Source organism: Furipterus horrens, unplaced genomic scaffold (assembly GCF_987537825.1).
Source record: "Furipterus horrens unplaced genomic scaffold, mFurHor1.1.pri manual_scaffold_9, whole genome shotgun sequence".
Classification (NCBI taxonomy): domain Eukaryota; kingdom Metazoa; phylum Chordata; class Mammalia; order Chiroptera; family Furipteridae; genus Furipterus; species Furipterus horrens.
Genome location: NW_028327179.1, coordinates 16,071,006 through 16,093,154, shown reverse-complemented (window position 1 = coordinate 16,093,154; position 22,149 = coordinate 16,071,006). Strand labels below are relative to the sequence as shown.

Here is a 22,149-nt window from a genome sequence, read left to right as displayed (position 1 = left end):
CTTTTTCTTTCAAATAAGGTAAATTATAAAATGTATAGCTATATCTGGGGCCTTCTTATTTTTTCACTTTTCTCTAGGAAATCTGGTCACTAGACAAGGAAGTGCGTGCCTGGGATGCGTACGCGAGCCTGGAGGGCACCGTGAAGGACATGACCACTGTCCTGAGAGCCGTCGCAGAGCTCCAGAGCCCGGCCCTCAGGGACAGGCATTGGCACCAGCTCATGAAGGCCATTGGGGTCAGTTTCTCAAGTCTCATTAACTGAACGCTTTTGTGACCGTGAAGTGTTATTCTTTGGGTTACATTATTCCTCTGGGAGGAAGTGGGATTTGTGAACATGCGTCTGGTCAGATGGGAGAGGTCAAGCTCCTTGAGAGAGGACAGACAGACTGCACATGCAAAGGTCCTAGTGTTAGCCCTCTGCTATGAACTAAATGTCCCCCCACAATTCTCATGTCGAAGCCTTAATTTCCAACGGGATGGTATTGGAAGTGGGGCCATTGGGAGGTAATTAGATCCTGAAAGTGGAGCCTTCATAAATGGGATTAGTGCCCTAAAGGGAGGAAGACCAGAGCTTTTTATTTTCTGCTATGTGAGGATATAAGAAGACAAACACCTGTAAACCAAGAAGGGGGCCTTCACCAAGAACCTGACTGTGCTGGCACCTTGAACTTGGATTTCCAGCCTCTAGAACAGTGAGAAGTAAATGTTTGTTTTTTAAGCCACCTAAGCTATGGTATTCTGTTATAGCAGCCCAAGCTGACTAACACACCCTGCTTTTATCTCTTACTGGCTGTTTGACTGCAAATAAGACACGTATCCTCTCTGTTTTGAATTTTGCTTTTTATTAATAAAATGAAAGCAATGCACTCTGCTCTCACACATCAGAGGATCCTGTAAGGATCAAGTAAGAGAATGTAAAGGCATTTTATAAAGCCCATAGCTGCAAAGAAGCTTCCTTCCTTATTTTAGAGAGGATCAGAGGCCATAGAAATGAATTTAGGGAGATAGGGAATTCTGAAATTGTGATCCCGTCACCCCCCCCCCCACACACACACACAATTTATTTACTAATGGTGTCTTTCTGATAGTCTTTTTTGATGGTTTTGATTTTATTGCAAAATATAAAATGGTTTCTCATGTACCCAGGCCACTTGAGGCTATATTTTCTTGTCTTTCTGCATCTTTTAAGAGCAAACATTAGCAATCTGATACTTTATTTTTTAAGGGAAGGTGACCTATTTGAATTTAAAATGTATGAAAGGCAGCCTGCTATGTTTTTCTCCTTGGGCAGATCTAGAGCTTGAGGGACTCATTGTGTGCAAGGCTCTCAGGATGTGAAGACAGAGTTTGCAGAGTTTCTCCACTAGTGGAAACTAGGCCTTGTTGTTCCAACCCCAATACTTAGTAACTCTGGCATCATGGGCAACTTACCCACTCTCTAGACCTCAATCACCTCCTCAGTGAAATGAAAATAATGCCTAGTGCTTCCCATGCAGAATTGATGAACAAAGTGGAGATGAGACCCAGTAAGTAGTGGTGCTCAATAAATGATCCCTGAAGCTATTATATTGCAGAGTCTTTTAGACATTGGATATTTAGATTTTACAATTGATTGACTGATTCATTCAGAATAGTCTTTGTTGAGTCTCCCAATATGTAATAGACTGTGGGCCCCACTCCCCCTTCACATTTCCTCCAATGACATTTCTTCTTACCTTGGTCTTCTGCCTGTATCGTGGCCTTTCTGCAAGCTAGAAAAATGTACTTTCTCTGGCAGAGAATTTAGAAAAAGGCTGTTCTAGAGCATCAGAGCAGTGGCTAAATTCAACCTCCACTTGTCACCTGGGCTGGGTGTTAATATTCAGTGCACAAACTGCATGACTAACCGGGGTGGCCCCATTCCATATCCCTGCCCATTCTTCCTTCAAGACAGACCTGGGACCCATCAGCTGTGGAGTGAGGCCAGAAGTGATGCAAAGATAGGGTGACCAACTCCTTTGCTGAAGATTTTTCAGGTTTTAACACTGAAAGTCCACCATTCAGGGAACCCCCTGAGGTCTGGCAAACAGAGATGTTTAGTCCCCTTTTCCAGAGAGAGGGATGGTGACAAAGAGTGTTAGAGGCAGGGAGGGCTAGAGAGGGCTGTAGCTTCCAAAAAGCAGAAGCTGGATTTGCTTAGCAGGAGCAGGAAAGGAAATAGTTTTCCTACAACCGTGTGGCTGGATCAGCTCTTCATTTGCAAGGGATGTGGATGACTTCGGATATTTAGGAAGAACTGAGAGCTTCTTAGCAAATACTGGGGTGAGAGGGGGGTTTCAACAACTTGATGAAATAAATGTGAATTGTGTTTTCCACGTGGTAAATATGACTAATGACACTAAGAATGAAAATACCCCTTGCCCAAAGAACTATGATTAAATTAGTGATAAAACTAGGTTAAATCACAGAAGCAACTGGGAATTATGTTCAGTGAATAGAATACTTTTAGGTGGAAAAGACAAATGAGCTACTACCTGATTCCTGGGATTTCACCCAAATTATAATAAATGAACATAGTGAATCTCTAAAACATGGGTTCTGTGGGCAAAGGAGATAAGAAATGAACTGACAGGGGAAGGCTATGAAAGAGAAGAAAGTAGTGTAGCATGAATGTGGCCTAAACCTTGGCCCTGGCTTCTGGGAATTAAAAAACAATGTCTTTAAATGTCTGCAACTTTCAGAACTAGAGGTGTGCTCAGCAGTTGAATATATTTAGCTATGAATCATTCCTCTGGCCATTAGGTAAAAGGAATCATTACGTGGAATATAAATTCTGCCCTTTTTTTCTTCCTAATCAGGTCAACTTTTCAATAAATGAAGCCACAACTTTGGCAGACTTACTAGCTTTGCGGTTACAGCGAGTGGAGGATGATGTCCGAAGCATTGTGGACAAAGCAGTGAAGGAACTGGGGACTGAAAAGGTGGTGTCCTTGGGGCTGTCTTGTTCACACTGGGCTGATTCTGCGCATTAGCCCATCAGCAGACTCGGGGAAGCCGTCATGCTGCTAGTTAGCGTGTGACTTGGGCCAGACACAGAATTATTCCGAGCCAGAGGAAATGTGTAGAACGAGAGGGTTGGCCCCAATGATGATCATGATGATGATGAAGATGATGATACCAGAAAACACATATCGTTTACTTTGTAGCAAGCACTGCTCCAAGTATTTTATTTAAATTAATTCACTTAATTCTCTGAGAGAGGTGATACTATTATTCCTATTTAACAGATGAGGAAACTGAGGTAGAGAGAGGTAATTAACTTACGCAGGTTCACACAGAGGCAATGGGAGTGATGTTCAGGTATTCTGAGCAACCCCCGTCTCATGCTGGCTAATTTGTAAATCTTATCTTTCAGACCTTTAGATAACCATTCAGGTCCCTTCCTGCTCTAGCATTCTGTTTCATTGAAGGATGTAAGTCAGATTTGACAGAAACCTGGTATTGGTGTGATGTTTGTTCCTTTAGGTGATAGAATTTATTCTCTAAACTTCATTACTATGTGTTATTTGAAGGAGTAAAAATTGAGACCAGTAATACTTGATATCAATCACTTTGTTTCCAAAAAATATTTTAAATTCACCATAATATCCTACGTATTGGTTGTAGATGAAACTTTTGTACATGTAACTTATCACTGTTTATGTCTAGGTTATCACGGAAATCAGTTTGACCTGGGCAACCACGGAGTTCTCTTATGAAGTTCACTATCGGACAGGCGTTCCATTACTAAAGTCTGATGAACAACTTTTTGAAACTCTAGAGCACAACCAAGTAAGATGGATATTTTTATGACAGATTTTTTTCTTTCATGGTTTTAGACTTTTTCCAGGTTTCAATATTATTTGTTCATTTCCTGGGCATCTGCTTGGACCAGGCTCCAGGCATGGTACCATTTGGGATCAAAAGGTATGAACACTTGTTCTCAAGGAACTTGTACTTGAGTGGGTAGCAGGCAGAAGTCTCCAAGGGGTCTAAGAAGAGACAGAGAGGCTCTGTCATGGGGAGCATGAAGGACACTTACACGAAAGAGGAAAGTTGGACCCAGAGCTGAGCCAGAGGTTCAGTGTAGGACAGAAGGTCGGGAGGGCATTGTGGGTATCTTGCTAATTGATAAGCTAGATGGCGAGAGGTGAAGAAGATAAGCAGCAGGGAATAGAGCTTCGGAAAAGGCTGCATTTGGTGAACAACACGAGACATATAGGAGGCAGAGAGAGAAAGAGAGAGAGATGTCAGAGAAATAGTGGGAAAGGAGACTGTAGTATCATAGGGACCATGGAATAAATTTCTCCCCCAAAGATGTCAGATGTTCATGGAAACACCCTAAATGTCCATTGACAGATGAATGTATAAAGAAAACATGTGGTGTGTATACTGGAATAGTATTCAGAATAAAAAGAAATTCTGCCTTTGTGAAAACATGGATGGACTTTAAGGTACTTTGCTAAGGGAAACAAGTCAGACATAGAACAACAAGTACTGTATGATCTCTCCTATATGTGGAATCAAAAATGCTGAACTCATAGAAACAGAGAACGGTGGTGGCCATGGGCTGGGGAATGAGGGAAGTGGGAAGATGTTGGTCAAATGGCACACACTTTGAGGTGGGAGATGAATGATTCTGGGGGACTAATGTACGGCATGGTGACTGTAGTTAACAGTACTGTATTATAGACTTGAATGTTGTTAAGGGAATAGATCTTAAATGTTATCACCACAAAAAAAAAATAATTATGTGGGGGATGGAGGTGTTAACTAACTTTATTGTGGTAACCATTTCACTATTATATATTGTGAACTATACCAATCAAATATCACATCGTACACCTTAAACTTACACAGTGTTATATGTCAATAACATCTCAATAACACTGGGGGAAAAGAAGAGTGGAATGTATTCAGCACTTAGAGGTGAAGGAGGATGAGAGGAGGCCATTCCAACCAGCGACTTTCTGAGATTTCACAGTCAGAGAATGATCAGACGTGCTAGCCAGACTGGAGGACATGAAAACAAGCCTGGCATTTAAAGTGCTGTAAATTTTGGCCCCGGCTGCTGTGGCTCAGTGCATTGAGCACCAGCCTGCGAACCAAAGGGTTGCCGGTTTGATTCCCAGTCAGGGCTCATGCCTGGGTTGTGGGCCAGGTTCCCTGTTGGGGCCGTGCAAGAGGAAACCACACATTGACGTTTCTCTCCCTCCCTTCCCCTCTCTCTAAAAATAAATAAAATTTCTTTTAAAATAAATAAATAAAGTGCTGCCAAGTTTGGTCATAAACTGAACCGGGAGGAAAATGTAAGCTTGAGGGCTTAGTGAGCTGGAGGGAAGTTAGTTTTATTTTCTCACTACTGGAAAAAAAAACAAAAAACCCACAACCTTGGAATGATTAATAGGCAAGGACCCAGGGGATAGTAAGAAAAGATGAAGAATAAGGTTTTTTTAAAGCTGCAGCCCAGCGCACAGTATTTTTTCTGCCCACCTAGAGATATATGGTCATCATGTAGAAGATGCATTAAATATAGTTGTTTATGGTTACATTTTTTTTCTTTTGAAAAAATGTTAATAGGCATACTTAAGGCCATTAATTCACTCAGTTAGCAAATACTTATCGAATACCCGTTTCACACAATGCATGCTCGGTCCCAGGAATCCCGCAATAAAATGAACAGGTATGCCAGGGGAGAGGGGGGCAGGGTGAAAAAGGTGAAGGGGTTAAGATGTACAGATTGGTAGTTAGTGACGGGGATGTGAGATAAGACATAGGGAATATAGCAATAATATTGTAAGAACTGTGTATGTGCCGGTGGGTACTTGAAACATCGGAGCACTCTGTAACATACATGATTTTTGTAACCACTATGCTGTACACCTGAAATTAATACAGAGTAATACTGAATATCAACTATAATTGAAAACGAAGTAAAAGAATAGGGATGGCCTCTCTCTCATGGTACATAGCAGTCTACCAATTTAGCTGTTATTTAAAATTCTTTGCCTCTTAGGTTCAGTTGCAGACTCTGCTTCAAAGCAAGTATGTAGAGTACTTCATCGAGCAAGTCTTAAGCTGGCAAAATAAATTAAACGTAACAGACTTGGTCATCTTTACTTGGATGGAAGTCCAGCGAAGTTGGTCTCACCTGGAAAGCATCTTTGTCTGTTCAGAAGATATTCGAATCCAACTTGTGAAAGATGCTAGAAGATTCGATGGAGTAGATGCTGAATTTAAGGTTTGAAGGACACAGACTGCTTTCTATTTTAGCAGCGTTTTCCAAACAATAGGAAAATCTTGTAAAGGAACATGATTTGGGGTATTGTATTTATAAAAATATAATTTTTGCATTTCAGGAAGTAAGGGTCAGGAATTTTTTTTTTTCTGTGAAGAATCAGAGTAAATATTTTAATTTTTTAAACTGATTTGAGAGAGAGAGGAAGGGAGATTGAGAGAGTGAGAAAAAAATATACAGAGAGAAAAACATCGATTTGTTGTTCCACTTATTTATGCATTCATTGGCTGTTTCTTGTACGTTCCCTGACTGGGGATTGAACCCACAACCCTGGTGTATCAGGACGAGGCTGCAATCAACTGAGCTACCCAGCCAGGGCCAGGCATTTTAGGCTTTGCTGTGTCTTGTGGTCTGCCACAGCTACTCAGTGCTGCAACTGGATTTCTGAAGGAAAAGATAGACACTATGTAAACAAATGGGTGTGGCTGCGCTCCAATAAAACTTCATGGATAGGCAGCAAAATTTGAATTTCATTTAATTTTTTTGCGTGTGTGTTAAAAATATGCCTACTTTGATTTGTTCCCTTTGACTTGGGCCATAAAGAAAACAGGCAGCAGGCCAGATGTTTTATTTAGGCCATAGATTGCCTGCCCCTGCAATAAGGCGGGGTAGATGAGAGTCATCTTCATTAAGTAAAGGCTGAGGAGGGGAAGCCAGTAACAAGGTAGTACTACCAGTTATTTGTTTGTTTGTTTCATAAAAGCCACCAAGAACACACAGAGACATACACATGATAATGGTAAATGGTTGGAGAGACTTTGACCAAATAATGGTGATTAAATATTTTCTTCTTCCCATTTGAGGCAGAGCACCCAGAGGAATTGTATTTTGTGTAACTTTTAAGGAGGAAAGAATAGATAGTTTCATATTCATCTCATTTTCGTATCTGAATGTATTCTTTAAGATTCTAGGTTCTCTCTCTTTATTCTCTTCAATTGTTTGGTTTAGAAAAGAGAAATTCTCTGTGGATCCAGAATGGTGGTAATGTCCATTGAATTTATTTTGACAAAAACTATGTGATTATACTTTGGTTTTGATATTTATCTAAAAGTTTAAAGGCAAAAGTGAGTAGACATGGTATTAGAAGTCTCTTTAACCTTGCTCTCTCATTGTTGGTTCTTCATTTTTTAGTTTTTAATTTTAATATTTGAATGTTCTTTATTTTCAAATCAGATGAAAAATTTAGAAAAGTAATTTCTAATATCAATGGCTCCATATTGTACTTTCACACAGGAGTTAATGTTCAAGACAGCTAAAATAAAAAATGTTTTAGAAGCAACATGCAGGCCTAATCTCTATGACAAACTTAAAGATTTGCAGTACAGGTAAGAACAAAACTACAACATGATCAATTTGTTATAATTCTGTGAGATTTTTTTCAAGTACCTAATAATATTTGGCACCATGTTATTGTAGGTACAACCTCTACCTCTAAATTATTTTATAATTTTTCTTAGAGTTGTCTAGTTGCCTTGTATATATAAGGTGGTATATATATTTTGTGAGTTAATGTAAATAAATCCAAGTATATTTATGCTTTCCAAAAGGATTATCGTAACAGTGACATTAGAATATCTTATTATCAAGAGAATTGACATGATTGACTAGTCAATTCTTTTACTGAGTTCTCCTACAAATATTTATTAAGCATCTACTATATGCCAGGAAATTGCACTCAGTTATTTTAAATCCTTTATTTTGCCTGTAGTTTAATTATACTAGAAATTACCCTTAGGGAACATATTAGTACTTTTGGAATCCTGTTCTAAGGGACTATTTGCAATTTTCACATGTAATTCTGCAACAGTGAGTGGTCATAAGAATATTATGGCTGATCAGATACTAAAAAGAAGGGGTTTGTACAGAACTGTGATCATATTTTATTGCAAAGTAGAGGAACCCTGTACATAAAAATATATATCACATAAGCAAAATTATTTCATAATTGGGATTTTTTCAGTGATAAAGTTAGCCATAATTTTAGAAGAGTAGATTTCTAAAAAGTTAATTATTTCTGTATAGTCAGTAATCTTTGGGGGGTTGAGGAGCTTGTGTTCTGGGTCATCTCTGCTCTGCTAAGAACAACAAAGTGAAAACGATCCTGGATCTTATGACTCCTCTGAATACCAGGCAGAGTTGAAGCCATGTGTGTTTTGTAAACATTTACTGGGAGAAGGAAGACTTTAAACCAGTGTCATCTTAACTAAAGCACTTTGTGCTCAGATTGAGTGATATCGAAGCTAGTCTTCTGCCTGCTAGTTAGGAGTGTCATTAAGAAAAATGATAATTGTCATCAACCTAGGTGTGATCTAAATTAAGCCTCAACTGATGATGGGCATGTGCAGCCTCTTGTGTGTGTCCCCTCCTCCTTGCCATGACTTGTATGTTAGAAGCAAGATGATGGTGTCAAAGAGAAGGATGTAGGCTACCTGATATAAACAGTGAGTTTATTGTGATAGACAGATGAGAGAAAGTGGGTTTTGTTTTGTTGACGTTTTAATAACTGAATGGGCAAGATAAACTTAAAAAATACTTTTTGTTCATATAGGCTTTCTCTTTGTGAAAAAGCTCTCACCGAATACCTGGAAACCAAGCGTGTGGCTTTTCCACGCTTCTATTTCATCTCTTCTGCAGACTTACTGGACATTCTCTCAAAGGGAGCTCAGCCTAAACAGGTACTACCTGCTTTTGAAAGTCTGGTGTTATACTATGTTAGCTAAGGAATGTCACAGTTTCTCTATCATTATCAAATGACACCTCTTATGTCACATGTGCCAGGAGCTAGAAAATCTGCAATGAAAATCCTTAGTGCAGCAACAGAGGGGTGCCACAGTTGTCATTACAGGAACTAGGAAATGTAAGTGCCTGATCCTCAGTAAAGGGACAGGATATCAAAGGTACAAGGCTGCGGGCTTTGTAAGAAGTTAATGGAAAAACACTGGCTCCGGGTCCCCCAGGGTTCTGTGACAATGGCTAGAGCATCTGTCGCCTGGTTAGCGGCTTTCCTAGGGGAGAATGGGCCACTTGGAACGAGATCATGGCTGGTATCTTCTTACTATACTCCCTGATGCCAGAGTAAACTTCGTAATTGTTTAGTTGGACTGTCTTAGTGTAGCCAGAGGTGGACTGGAATAATTTCAGTCTCATCCTTTACCTAATGCTTTAAATTTCCCCTACCTGTACAAAAATAACAACATACCACCCATGACAATATTTAAAGCAAATAAAAGCAGCTACTATCTTTTGTAATTGGAGGGCTCAGGTCAGAGATAAACTTTGTGCAAATCCCAGAGCACCTCTGCCTTTAAACATTGAGAGGCTGTTGCCTTTTGCTTCTCTCTGTTCAGTCGTTCACATCCATTTAGACCTTACAGTTGTCACAGCGACACAGGAGGCTACTCCTCGAGTCGGCTGCTTGTCACGGATGATTTTGAAGCCAGAGGTTGTGCTTGGTCACTGTGGATGTGTCTCCATGTTCTTTCTCTAGATATTTTTACGCCATTTTCTTTGGACTACCTGTCTTTTCTCACTGTGGTTTCTAGAATTCCGCTCATCTTCAGACACAGCCTTTATCTTGGTTATTTCTCTCTGACTCATCATTTCTCTTTGAACCTAAATCCAGTTGGATGGCTCTTCTTGCTGTTGATAATACGAATGCATGCAGGCTTGCTGTCAATAACAGACTTTTGGTCAACTGTGGTCACATTTCCAGGGTCACCACTCAGCTACTCTTCAGTATTTTCATGCTCACTCCCAGATGGCTCTGTAAGTACAATCCCTCTGATTAGATGAACTAGGAACCCAGTATATTTACTTCTCGTTCATGTCACATACAACTGGGTGCTGTTTTTTTTGTTGTTGTTGTTTGTTTTTTTTAATTTTTTAGGGATTGGGATGGGTTTTTTGCTAGTTTAAATTACAGCAGTCATAACCATGCTTGTGCTTCAGTAATCTTCCGAGAACATCCTCATGACCAGCAGCTGGACAGTCTGCCAGGGGGTGATTATATAGGAATTAGAGAGGGTCACAGTTCTATTCCAGGTACATGTTCCCACAGACTTTCAAATCAGAAATACTTAAAATTCTAAATGTATGTATATATACAGAGAAGGAAAACTCTGATTCCAAAAAACCTCCGCTGCCTTGCGGCATACCTCTTCAGGGGAAAGGCTAAGGGAGTAAACCCCGACAGAAAATCTGGAGCCGGAGTCCCTAAGGCGGTTTGACGTTGTAGTCAACACCGGCAACTCCTGCGGCGCACCTGAAGCCAAGCTGTATTGACTCCGTCTTTCCCTTGGACCCTTCAGCTGCGAAGAGAGGGGGGGTCTGCTGCATGGGCAACAGCAGACCCTCCATATCACCCTGCCCAGGCTCTGTAGCTTCAGCTTCACTGGAGAGGACACTCCAGCGTCATCGCAAGATGTCGATTCAACACGGGAGGAGACAGATACCGTGTCACTCCCGAGTCGGACTGCACAGCCATTCTCGGCGGTGCAGATAGACTCTTAAGAAGCTACACCATCGTCTCTCGAGACGGACGGCTGCCGACGACGATGTATATATAAAATATATAGTCTGTCGAGATACAGGTCAGCCATTGTTAATATAACAAGAATGGTTTGCACAACATCAGTGTAACCTGGAAGCCAAGGAGAGTGGACTGGAATGTGCAGGTGTGAACAATGATGGCGTCACTGTTCTAGTCATTGGGGACGATAGGCACTGTTGACTGAGCATGTATACTGTGTGGCTGTCTCATTCAAAATGACTGCGTGAGTAGAGCAATGAATCTGCATCAGATTTTGCATTAGGCTTGAAGATTCCTCCATGGAAACTATTTGCATAATTCAGAAGGCTGCAGCTATGAGCAGCTAGTGATTGGCAGCTTCATCGCGAGAATGCACCCACTCATGCATCACGTCTCGTGCAGAGTGTTTTGGCAAAACATCCAATCACCCAGATGACTCAGCCCCCATACAGCCTAGATTTGGCGCCCTGTGTCTTCTGGATTTTCCCCCAAACTAAAATCAACTTGGAAAGGGAAGAGATTTCAGAGCATCGATGAGATTCAGGAAGATATGACAGGGCAGCTGATGGTGAGTGGGACAACTATGTGAGATCCCAAGGTGCCTGCTTTGGAAGGGACTGAGATGCTGTTGTCCTATGTACTGTGTTTCTGGTATCTTGTATCTTCTTCGATAAGTGTCTCTATGTTTTATATTACATGGCTGGATACCTTCTGGACTACCACACACCACATACCACACACACACACACACACACACACACACACGCGCGTGTGTATTAGAAGAGAGATGCGTAAATCTGTAACTAGAATAACTTTCTTTTCATTGTATTCTTTATACACAATAAACACTTGTGTGGGTGGTATATTGAACAGTATTCATTACATAGAATACAGACATGGAACAGTTTTATTTTTCTGAAGTTAATAATCCCAAGTATGCTCTGCTGAATCTCTTTACACTGAGTAGCAGACCCCTCTGTTGGGTAGGTATTGTAACACCCTGGTCCCTTTTTCTTATTAAAAATAAGCCAAAAACACCTTGGCAAGGTCTAGTTTAAAATTCCACTCTTACCTCTGTGTCAAGGTCAGTCTTTCACATAATAGATGCTTAATGCTTACTCCTGCTTCTCTGGCCAGCAGTGACTGACTTATTCCTGCTTCTCTGCCCTCAACAATAAGCATCCACATGTTGGGTTTCTTATAGAACACAGATGGAAGTCCTCAGAGGACGAGGGGGAACTTCCCAAGGGATATATATTGCAGAACTAACTATCCCAACTCTTACATTTCAGCCACCTGGATACATCTTCTTCCTTCTTTTCCACCTAAGCAGATGTAGTACAAACAAGGGACACAGGGCAGATTCACTTTCTGCAGACACTTTTACTTTCTTCTTTTTTATCGAATTCATTGTGGTGACATTGGCTTAAGGTCTTGTATATTCTATGAGTGATTCTCCAACCACTCTCACTTCACTATTTTAGAGTGTTATCTTCTCTGATATCAGTGAGACTTACTGTGATGGTTCAGTCACTTCCCTTCTTCCTAGCATTTTAATCGTCAGTTCTAAATTCCCAAATTTCAGGTACGTTGCTCAGTGCTAGTACTAGTAGCACTCCTTAAGGAATGACTAAAGAGTAGAAGACATTAAAAAGGTTTTGAATTATGATGGAACTGAATATCAACATCACAGCACAGAGGTCTCCAGAACCACTCCCAGCCATGCTGACAGGCCAGCAGCAGGCTGTCTGCACTAAGCTGATAAAAGGGCGTGGGGTTTCTGCTCACCGGCCAAAAGGGTTCCGCCCTGTGGCCACAGGGTAAATGTGGTTTACAGCTCTCCTGTCCTGTCAGCTTTAAAAAGATTTGATTTTTGATACGTTGGAATATTTGAGATTTATATCATTTCCACTTGTGTTCAAAGTATAATTTCATTGAGATCTTTTTGTTATACAAATTAAACTTGCAACCATTCAAATTCACATTAAATGCTATCACACGGTTCCTAATGGTCCTTAACTAGGAAAACATGTTTAGCTGCCTATGCGGTGCAAATAAGCACTCAGGAGTGACTTGTTGGGGTCGGTGGTGAGAGGGAACCAAGGGCAATTCAAGTCACCCAGAGCCACAGCTCACTTCTTTCCCTGAAGTGGTTCTGTAGAGTCAAGGAGCATTCTGAATTCTTGGCCACTCACTATGGAATAGTTAATGCTTTTGGCAATTATGCCAAGTAGCCTGGCCTCTTTTAACTTCCTTTTCAGTATCAAAATCAGTTTCAGACCACCAACCACAACATTCCTGAATGGGCTCCTGGTAGTGTGACCAAGATAACAGGGCACCTGCAGCTTGGTGAATAACAATGCATTGTCCCCAGGAAAGGTACGCTTTGTGGGCAGATAACCGATGTTGACATCTTCTAAATGACTTGAATCCTTCAGACCCCCGCCCCCACCTGCTCCGCCATCCACACTCAATTGAAGGCATTGGCTAAAGTGAGAGTTTCTGCAGTTAGTTGTGGAATTTGATGCCTGAACTTATCGGCCAGGGAGGGCCGATTTCACTACAGCCTCCTGTCTTGTAAGCAGAAATTCCCAAGTGAAGATACTTGAGTTGTAGTGCCAGAGCAGTGAAATCAGTGTGTCTAGAATGCCTTCCGTGATTATCAGCTGTTTGTAAGCTAGTTTAAGGTCAACTTTAAAAAAATCCCCCCCCCCCCCAAATTCTCGCTGACCTCCCCACAACATGGCTTAACCAAAGGTTGGTGGATATGGGCACTGTTTAACTTCAGTGGTCAAAGATCTCTGATAGATGCTTCTGGAAATACAGACTTAAATAATTTAAATTTTACAAGTGATTTTGATTCAGCTGTTGGAAAACATGTTTGAAACTACTTGGGTGTATGAATCTACTTTGCAACTATATATTTTATGAAATCTAAATGCAGATGAAGTATTTCTGATGAAAAATCCAAATGGAGATATGTTATAAATATAAAACACACACCTGATTTCAAAATACTACCCTGGAGAAAAGAATGTGAACTATACCATTAATAATTTTTTATATTACATGTTGAAGTGAAAACATTTTAGATATACTAGGTCAAATAAAATACATTAAAATTAATATCACCTGTTTCTTTCTACTTGTTTTAAAGTGGCTACTAGAAAGCCACCACTGTGGAAGTTGAGGCCGTAATGCATCCTCCACAATGACAAGATCAAGGCTATATACTCAGAAATGTTTAATGTTTGCACTAAGAAATGTCCTTCAATGGCATTGGCCCAAATCTACATAAGAGGAAACCTGCCAACTTGTCTTTTGAGAAATCCCCCAAATTACAGTGATGAGCCAGATGGCACTAAACTGATACCTTTAATAGACTGTAAATATTGGTGTTTAGAAAGGTGCTTGCGAGAAATGGGCTTACTGTTAGGGGATAAAGAGGCAACGCTCTGAGACCACACGTTCCCCCAGGCATAGCAGGGCTTCCTGCCGGAGTAAAAATCCCAGACTGAATGTCAGGAATCGGGGCGACGGAGCTCAGCCCTCGCCCACAGTGTCTCAGCCTTTTCCAACAAGGTGCGGTCCCCCCCAGACCATTAAGAGGGAAAAGGCTCAGGATGCCAGTGGTTAATTGACAGCGTGCAAGAATGAATGAGTTTTAGTTGAAATAAAATCAATTTTTTGAAAAATGCAAGCTCTTTTTTAGAGGAAGTAGAGACCTGGAGAGGTATTAGCTACTGAAGTGGAGGAAGGGGCCGCCCTTAAGCTTGGGTTAGGGGCCAAGAAGTAGTGCCATCTTGCCATGGTGTCCACTTACCTTCGACTGAGTGGCAAGGAATAGACGCTGCTCACCCAAGTGTCCTTTGTCCCAGAAATTGCCAAGTAAGAACAGCTCTTCTGGACAGAATCTAGCAATATGTCATATTTTAAATGGATGCCTTTGTATAAAGGCTGCCTGATACCCAAAGGACTTAGGCATTTAAGTGTGTGGTAAGAAAATAGATATTCAATATTTTAAGTAAATATATGATACTTTATACATCCAGTGCTGGTTATCTTTGATTATTCTCACAAAATACAGTTGGCCACAAATTGTATAACGATATGGGTAATGGTTTTCGGTTTGCAAATATATTGTCACTACATAAGATTCTGTTGCAGCTGTATTATTGGAATTCTCTCCATAGCCAAATTATATACCAAAATCAGGATTATTACAATGTAGTGTTAAAATAAAAAATCACTTTAATGTTATGAGATCCAAATATGACATCTAATAAATGTGGCATCCTGCCACCTGGGAGTTGTAGGCCTTGCTGTGGAATCTGAGGCGCCTGGTCCTGGTCTTTGCTTGGTATCTCTAATGATTAGATGCCACCTCATTTGCTGCTAACCTTTTAGAAACCTACATAAGATATCAATGAAGTTACTGGCTTTTTTATTATTTGAAGTGCTCAAATCCTTTACATTTCTTCAGTGAGACAAAAGAGGAGCCTATGAGGTGTACATTTTAATGTATTTGTTTTCATTGTCAAAAGAACTTTCCAAACACTCCACTGGGAAGAGGAATTTTAATTCTGTATTAACAAATACAAAGAGATCTCATTAGAAATGGAACAGATCTGAGGACAACAAGGTCCACATTAGTATAAAAACCAGTCCTGTTCTCTCAGCAGCTTTACCTGGAAGACAGGCTATGAAGACATCGGACTCCAAACATGCCTGGTATAGGCAATGGGAGACCTGTAAGCTATGGGGTTTGCATTTCCCAGTCACTGGCTGAGTGACCACAAGCTGAGAAGTTCTTTCAAAACACTCTTCTCCCCAAAGCAATCATGTGCGAGGCTGTGTGATGGCAGAGGTCTCATTTATGCTGCAGCATTTCACCTGGGTGTAATTCAGGTCCATTCCACAGTGGAAGCCATTGAACATCTGTGCACTTCCTGGCCACTTTGGCTGTGACAATGAATTGTGAGATTACTGGAGGTGTTCTCTGTGTATAAACATCCTTGGGGTGATGTACAGGGATGGAGGAGCATATCATAACCCAAGCAGTGATCTTCGGCAGCTACTCTGTCTGGGTTTAAAGTAAGTCAGAGTCTCAAAAACTCATCTATTTTTAACTCAGAAGATTCCTTGCTATGGTTTTCTTTACGACTGAAACTGCAAGTACAGCAAAGATGTTAAGGCTAAGAGCTTCAAAGATTAAATCTGCAGTGTAAATGTGGTTTATAGTTCTCCTGTCCCGCCAGCTTTAAAAAGATTTGATTTTTGATACTTTGGAATGTTTGAGATTTATATCATTTCCACTTGTGTTCAAAGTATGATTTCATTGAGATCTTTTTGTTATACAAATTAAACTTGCAACCATTCAAATTTACATTAAATGCTATCACACAATTCCGAAAGGTCCTTAACTAGGAAAAAATGTGTAGCTGTGTTTGTGGTGCAGATAAGCACTCAGGAGTGACTTGTTGGGGTCGGTGGTGAGAAGGAACCAAGGGCAGTTCAAGACACCCAGAGCCACAGCCCACTTCTTTCCCTGAAGTGGTTCTGTAGAGTCAAGGAGCATTCTGAATTCTGGGCCACTCACTACAGAGTTCCTTACCAGTATTGGTATTGGTCTTGTCATGCGGGGAATTCAGGCAGGTTGCTCTTGTTCCTAGAAGCTGTAATTGGGATAGTTATCAAGTTCAGTTAAACTGTATTTTAGAAGAACTCATTACAGAGATGATGCCTATATGCCGGTAAATGCTGTATAGCTTTTAAACCATCTTCTGGTTATCAACCCCTTTTATTTTATTTTTTCTATTGGGATAAAAGTCACTTCATATAAAATTAACCATTTTGAAGTGTATGATTCGGTGGCATTTTGTACGTTCACAAGAGTTGTGCAACCATTACTCCTATATAGTTTTAAGATATTTTCGTCACCCCAAAATAAAACCTCATACCCATTAAGCAGCTACTCTGTATTTCTTCCCCCCTCCAGCCCCTAACAACCATTAATCTATCTTGTTTCTACGGACTTACCAGCTCTGGACATTTCATATAAATGGAATTATACAGTATATGGTCTTTTGTGACTGGCCTCTTTCATTTAGCATGATGTTTCTGAGATTATGGACCATGTTGTAGCAGGTATCAGTACTTCATTCCTGTTTATGGCCGAATAATGTTTCATTGTATAGATATGGCACAATGTATTTGTCCATTTATCCATCAGCGGACATTTTATTGATTCCACCTTTTAGCTTTTGTGAGTAATACTGTGCATATGTACAAGAATCTAGGGCTTGTTTTTAATTATTTTGGGTAGATACCTAAAAGTGGTATTGCTGGGTCACATGGTAATTCTATGTTTAAGTTTTCAAGGAAACACCAAACTGTTTTCTACTCAGCCGCTTTTATTTGTACCGTGTGTAAGGAGGGACCACCTCTTCCCACTCCTGATACTTCCTCTGGTTCACTCTCTGCCCTTCTCTCAGTCCACCCCTAGGGAGGCTGAGGGGCCCGCCTGATCTATAGCCCTCCTTGTGAGCTCACCTACAGAATGCACATCTTTCCTTTTTACCATGCTGGTATGTCTAGGTGGCAAAGCCTGTCCTGGTCTGTGCTAACATATCCAGATGGATAAGTATTGCTAATTCTGGCGTTCTGTTGGGAGGTCAGGTAGGCTTTAGTCTTCAAACTGGCCTCTAGCGGAATAAATGCTTACCTTTGTCTTTTAATTTGGTTTGTTTTATTTCTCCAATAATCTGTAACCTGCATTGAGTTCCGTAATCTAGTTATTGGGGGTTCTTTTAAGCATCCCACAACTTGGAATGTAAAAGGTTACGGTGCCAGAAGAATTTGACCTTCATAGGTATAACCTGGAGTTGGAGTCTTAAAATTTACCTGCCACTTACTCTTAGCCATGTCAACTTGATGAAGTCACTTAATATTTTAGCTTCAATATCCTTACCAATAAAAATGGGGAAGTCCTATTCACCTTTCTTATGTAACAAGTATGTTGTGGGGCTCACCTTAGTATCTCAGGAAGTGCCCAACTTGGGACCCAACACGGGGGTAAGATTGTATCTGACTTACATGTTCGTTTCAGATATTTTAACACAGTCTTCTTAATAGTATAAGCGTTTTAATAGTATAATAGTATGTCTGAGTTTTAAAAGCTTGGCCACAAAATTCTCAGCAGGATGATTGCTACAGGAATATGGCAGAGATGGAGAAGTTGGTAAGTCTCCAATCTAGAAAATAGAAGACTGTGTGGTAAACATTCACTGCCCAGCCCCCTTATGATGGGACCCCAAGTGCCTAACCACTTCTCCACCAGGCTCATTTCAAAGTCCGGAATTTAAGGAGTGATTTTTATTTGGAAGAAAACCATTTTGAAACTACGCTGTAACTCTAGATAAGGTTTCGTGAATCATCACTAGAGCACCAGAATACATCTCCGGTAAGAAATGCTCTTATCTTTTCTAATCACCTGGTCTCAGGTAACACGTCATCTTGCCAAACTCTTCGACAGCATCGCAGATCTGCGGTTTGAAGATGATCAGGATGTTTCTGCCCACAGAGCAATTGGCATGTCCAGCAAAGAAAAGGAATATGTCCCATTCCAAGCCGAGTGTGACTGTGTTGGCCATGTAAGATTTGATTATGTTTTCTGTGATGGGGGAAGATTCTGGGGATAATTTTCTAAAATACTTCATTTACTTATTTTTAGAGAGAGGGAGAGGAGGTAGAGAAACATTAATATGTGAGAGAAACATCCATCGGGTGCCTCTGGCACATGCTTTGACCAGGGATCAAACCCACCCTCCAGGCATGTGCCCTGACCAGGAAGTGAACTGGTTACTTTTTGTTTTGTGAGATTATGTCCAACCAACTGAGACACACTGATCAGGACCAGGATAATTTTCAATGGTTGAATTGAACAAGAAAAAAAAATTAGCTTATGTCAAGTCAGGCTCTGGTTAGCTCTGTGCACAGAGCTTCCTGTTTACCTGTGCCCAGTGTGACGGAGGGCTCCTTTGCCCAGCTACCCAGCTTCTGCTCATTTGGCTGCAGCACCCGCAGGGTCTCAGAGATGCTGGCAGTTGAAGTAGACAGGAGGGACTGTCACAAATTGAATGAGTGGACCCCAGACTTAGAAGCCAATACTGCCCAGGGACAGTGCCGCCCACAAAGTGTATTGTTGTCACCAGTGCTCAGAGAGTTTAGGGGTGAGGGTGGAGCAGCGCCTCTCAGTAAAGCAGGGTTTAAAGGGGATTGTGGTTCAAGATTCTCATGTGAATGTTGTCAATGGCTGCTTGTAAATTATGTGGATTGTGTCTATCAAACTGATGTCCCGTCCTCTAATTACCATGTGAACAGACAGTTTAAGTGAGCACATCCTCATTCTATTCTGTGACAGCCCTATATGTGAAAAAAATATTCTGAGCAGTGATCTGCAAGAATGGCTCGTTGTGATGGATGAAAGAGCTCTTGGTGTTTTCAAATGAGTTAGAGAAATTGCATCCTTATATGATGATGCTTGGATAGCTTGGGTTAGTCCACAGAGTAACTGAGCAGTAGTAGCCTCTATTACAGAGGCAAGGGTTCCTTAAAGTGTCCCTTGCAGAGAAGTGATGGCCCCCTTTCTTTAGAAGGAACAGGGCTTTTCTTTATTCCTCTCTGTTGCTTTTTAATATTGTACCAGAAAAAACCCTGCCAAGTGATGAGGAAGCAGATGGTGGAATACTTTGATTAAAATATATTTTTTGATCTCTTGGGCTCTTTAGGATATTATTACAATGATTAGAAAAAGTCACCATAAACTATCTTGACAAACGTGGGCTGCTGTCTGCTCCCTCCCCAGCCGACTGCTAGTCGACTGGCATAGTGCCCAGAAGGAGGACAGTCCAGCTGATGGATGTGATTGTCACTCGCAGGAACACTTGATATTGAAAGTTTTCACAGCATTCTAATTTACTCCGTATAAGCAACGTGTGCTAGATACGTTTGAGCCTATACCCATACTCATCCTCTAATTGCCTTTATAAAAAGATTCTAGTACTTTAGGCCTTTCCCCCCTGCACTTTTATGACTGGTTCTTTCCAACTTAGAATATTTAAATTTTATTTGAGGAGTGTTTATTGAATGCCTACAATGTACCAGATGCTGGGGTAGGCTTTGGAGATCCAGCAATGATTAAGACATGGTCTTTGAGGGGCCCTTAGTCTCGTTGAAGAAATGGATATACACATAATTAGTGAGAGCAGGAAGTGGCAATTGTTAGAGAGGGTTGGGCAGAAGCTGGCGAAATGCCAAAAAGGGAGGGGTCTGCAAACAAGGACCTCATCAGAGCTTAGTTCGAAACTCCTTCTGAATTGCCGCTGTTGGCATCATCATCTGAGCATGAGCTATGTGTTTGGTCTTCCCAAACGGGCTGGAAAGTTCTTGAGAACAGGTGGCCATATGGAGGACATAGATGCCAGAGTATCTGGGAGATGCCTAAATGATGCCTGATTCACTGAAGGACCTTATGGCTTGGTGCCATTAAGAGTTGTACTCACTGACTGAAGCAGTGATGAGCTCAGAGACCCTGCACTCAGGTGTGTGAACAAAGCCCAGCCCTGAGCTCAGAGGAGAAGGATCTTAGGATGCTGGAGCCATTTCCAGGGCAGTGCTTCCATTTTCTTTCAATAGGGTGGCTGTCAGCCCATGAGCCATGTATCACTCCCTCCCAGCCTCCAGAGAAAGAGGTTCTGGGAATGAATGCTGCTGCCGTCCTTCCCAGAGGCAGGAAATGAAACGAGTTCTAGCATCTTCAGCATCCCATGTGGTTCTTGGAACTTATTTTAGTCACTTTTCACTGGTATGGTCAATTATTTGCAAATAGTATATACATTCTTTTTGTCATATAATATCATCCCACGGAAACATATATGGATAAAAATAATCGCATATTTGAATAGGATGGAAAACTGGCTGAAATATATTTGCAGGAGCAATATAAACTTGAATTTTAAAAAGAAAGATTAATTTTCACAAGTCAGCAGTTGTCCTATCTCACATACTCTCCTGCTGTCTCATTTTTGACAAGTGTGAAGAGAACCAGTAGGGAATATAATTAAGATACTTGCTGAAAACACCTTGTCTTAATACCAAGAACTATGAAACTTTTAGAGAAGAATCTTTAGCAGTTTTAAAAATTGTCCAAAGATATGTTTTTAAAAATAAGTTTTCCGTATCCCCCAAAGCTCTAAACAGTATTCTAGCACATTATTCTGTAAATGGCTGTAATGTTTGGTTTCTCAAAACATTTTGTGCCCCCAGAGGGGTGTTAGTCTAGAATCCGCTTGTCTTCAAATCTGAAAAATGAATAATCACAAATACCTCCTGAGGGTTTGGCAAGTTATTATCCAGCTGGAAAGTAAAATGAGATGAGTAGTATATCTAGGAATAGACAGGTTCATGTAGGAAAAACACTTCAATCAGTTGTTTGCCTGTTCCTTTGAATTACTTCTCTTCTAGTTTTCTCCAGGGCTTTAAAATAAATCCAGCTGAGGCCTCCCTTGCTGTGTGGCCTTCAAGCCCATGAGAGGAGAGAATTGCCCCTCTCCCATAGTTAAGCCTGTGCTATAATATTTCAATTTGCTTCAAAAGGTGGAAACGTGGCTTCTGCTACTTGAACAGACCATGCAAGAAACAGTGCGACATTCTATCACAGAAGCCACAGTGGCCTATGAGGAAAAACCTAGGGAACTGTGGATTTTTGACTTCCCAGCTCAAGTTGCACTAACCAGCTCACAAATCTGGTGGACTACAGATGTAGGAATAGCCTTCAGCAGACTGGAGGAAGGCTATGAAACAGCCCTAAAGGATTTCCATAAGAAACAGGTATTTTATAGATAAGTGATTTCAAGACTTAAAAGGACTTGTAGAGGTAAGTGTCAATCAAACATTCATTCTTTCATTCATGCATTCATCATGCATGGAGCGTCTTCTGTGTGCATGGTACTATGCTAGGTAGATTTTAGTGATCAGTTGTTTAACTTCCTATTTTCTATCTTTTATGTTATTCTTCTAGGTTTCTACATGGTGTATCTCTTGATATAGGTCTTCTTTAATTTCTCTCAACAATGTTTTTGTTAGTTTTCAACGTAGAGGTCTTGCACATTTCTTGCTAGACTTACTTTTAGATAGTTGATATGTGTTGATGCTGTAAACATATGCTAATTAATTTACAATTTTATTTTCCAGAGTCTATGGCCGGTCTATAGAAACATTGATTTTTAAATATTCACATTGTAT

General features: G+C 40.8%; 1 protein-coding gene across 1 annotated transcript in view; it reads left to right on the top strand.

The window, feature by feature from the left end:
* Nucleotides 1-22,149, top strand: part of DNAH11 (dynein axonemal heavy chain 11) — a 255,136-nt gene that overhangs the window by 57,236 nt on the left and 175,751 nt on the right. The window contains exons 23-30 of the mRNA XM_090286851.1: nucleotides 78-236; nucleotides 2,839-2,961; nucleotides 3,689-3,811; nucleotides 6,036-6,260; nucleotides 7,551-7,642; nucleotides 8,866-8,992; nucleotides 18,348-18,497; nucleotides 21,502-21,735. Of these exons, the coding sequence (XP_090142977.1) occupies nucleotides 78-236; nucleotides 2,839-2,961; nucleotides 3,689-3,811; nucleotides 6,036-6,260; nucleotides 7,551-7,642; nucleotides 8,866-8,992; nucleotides 18,348-18,497; nucleotides 21,502-21,735 (1,233 nt within the window). The remainder of the gene's footprint in view (nucleotides 1-77; nucleotides 237-2,838; nucleotides 2,962-3,688; nucleotides 3,812-6,035; nucleotides 6,261-7,550; nucleotides 7,643-8,865; nucleotides 8,993-18,347; nucleotides 18,498-21,501; nucleotides 21,736-22,149) is intronic.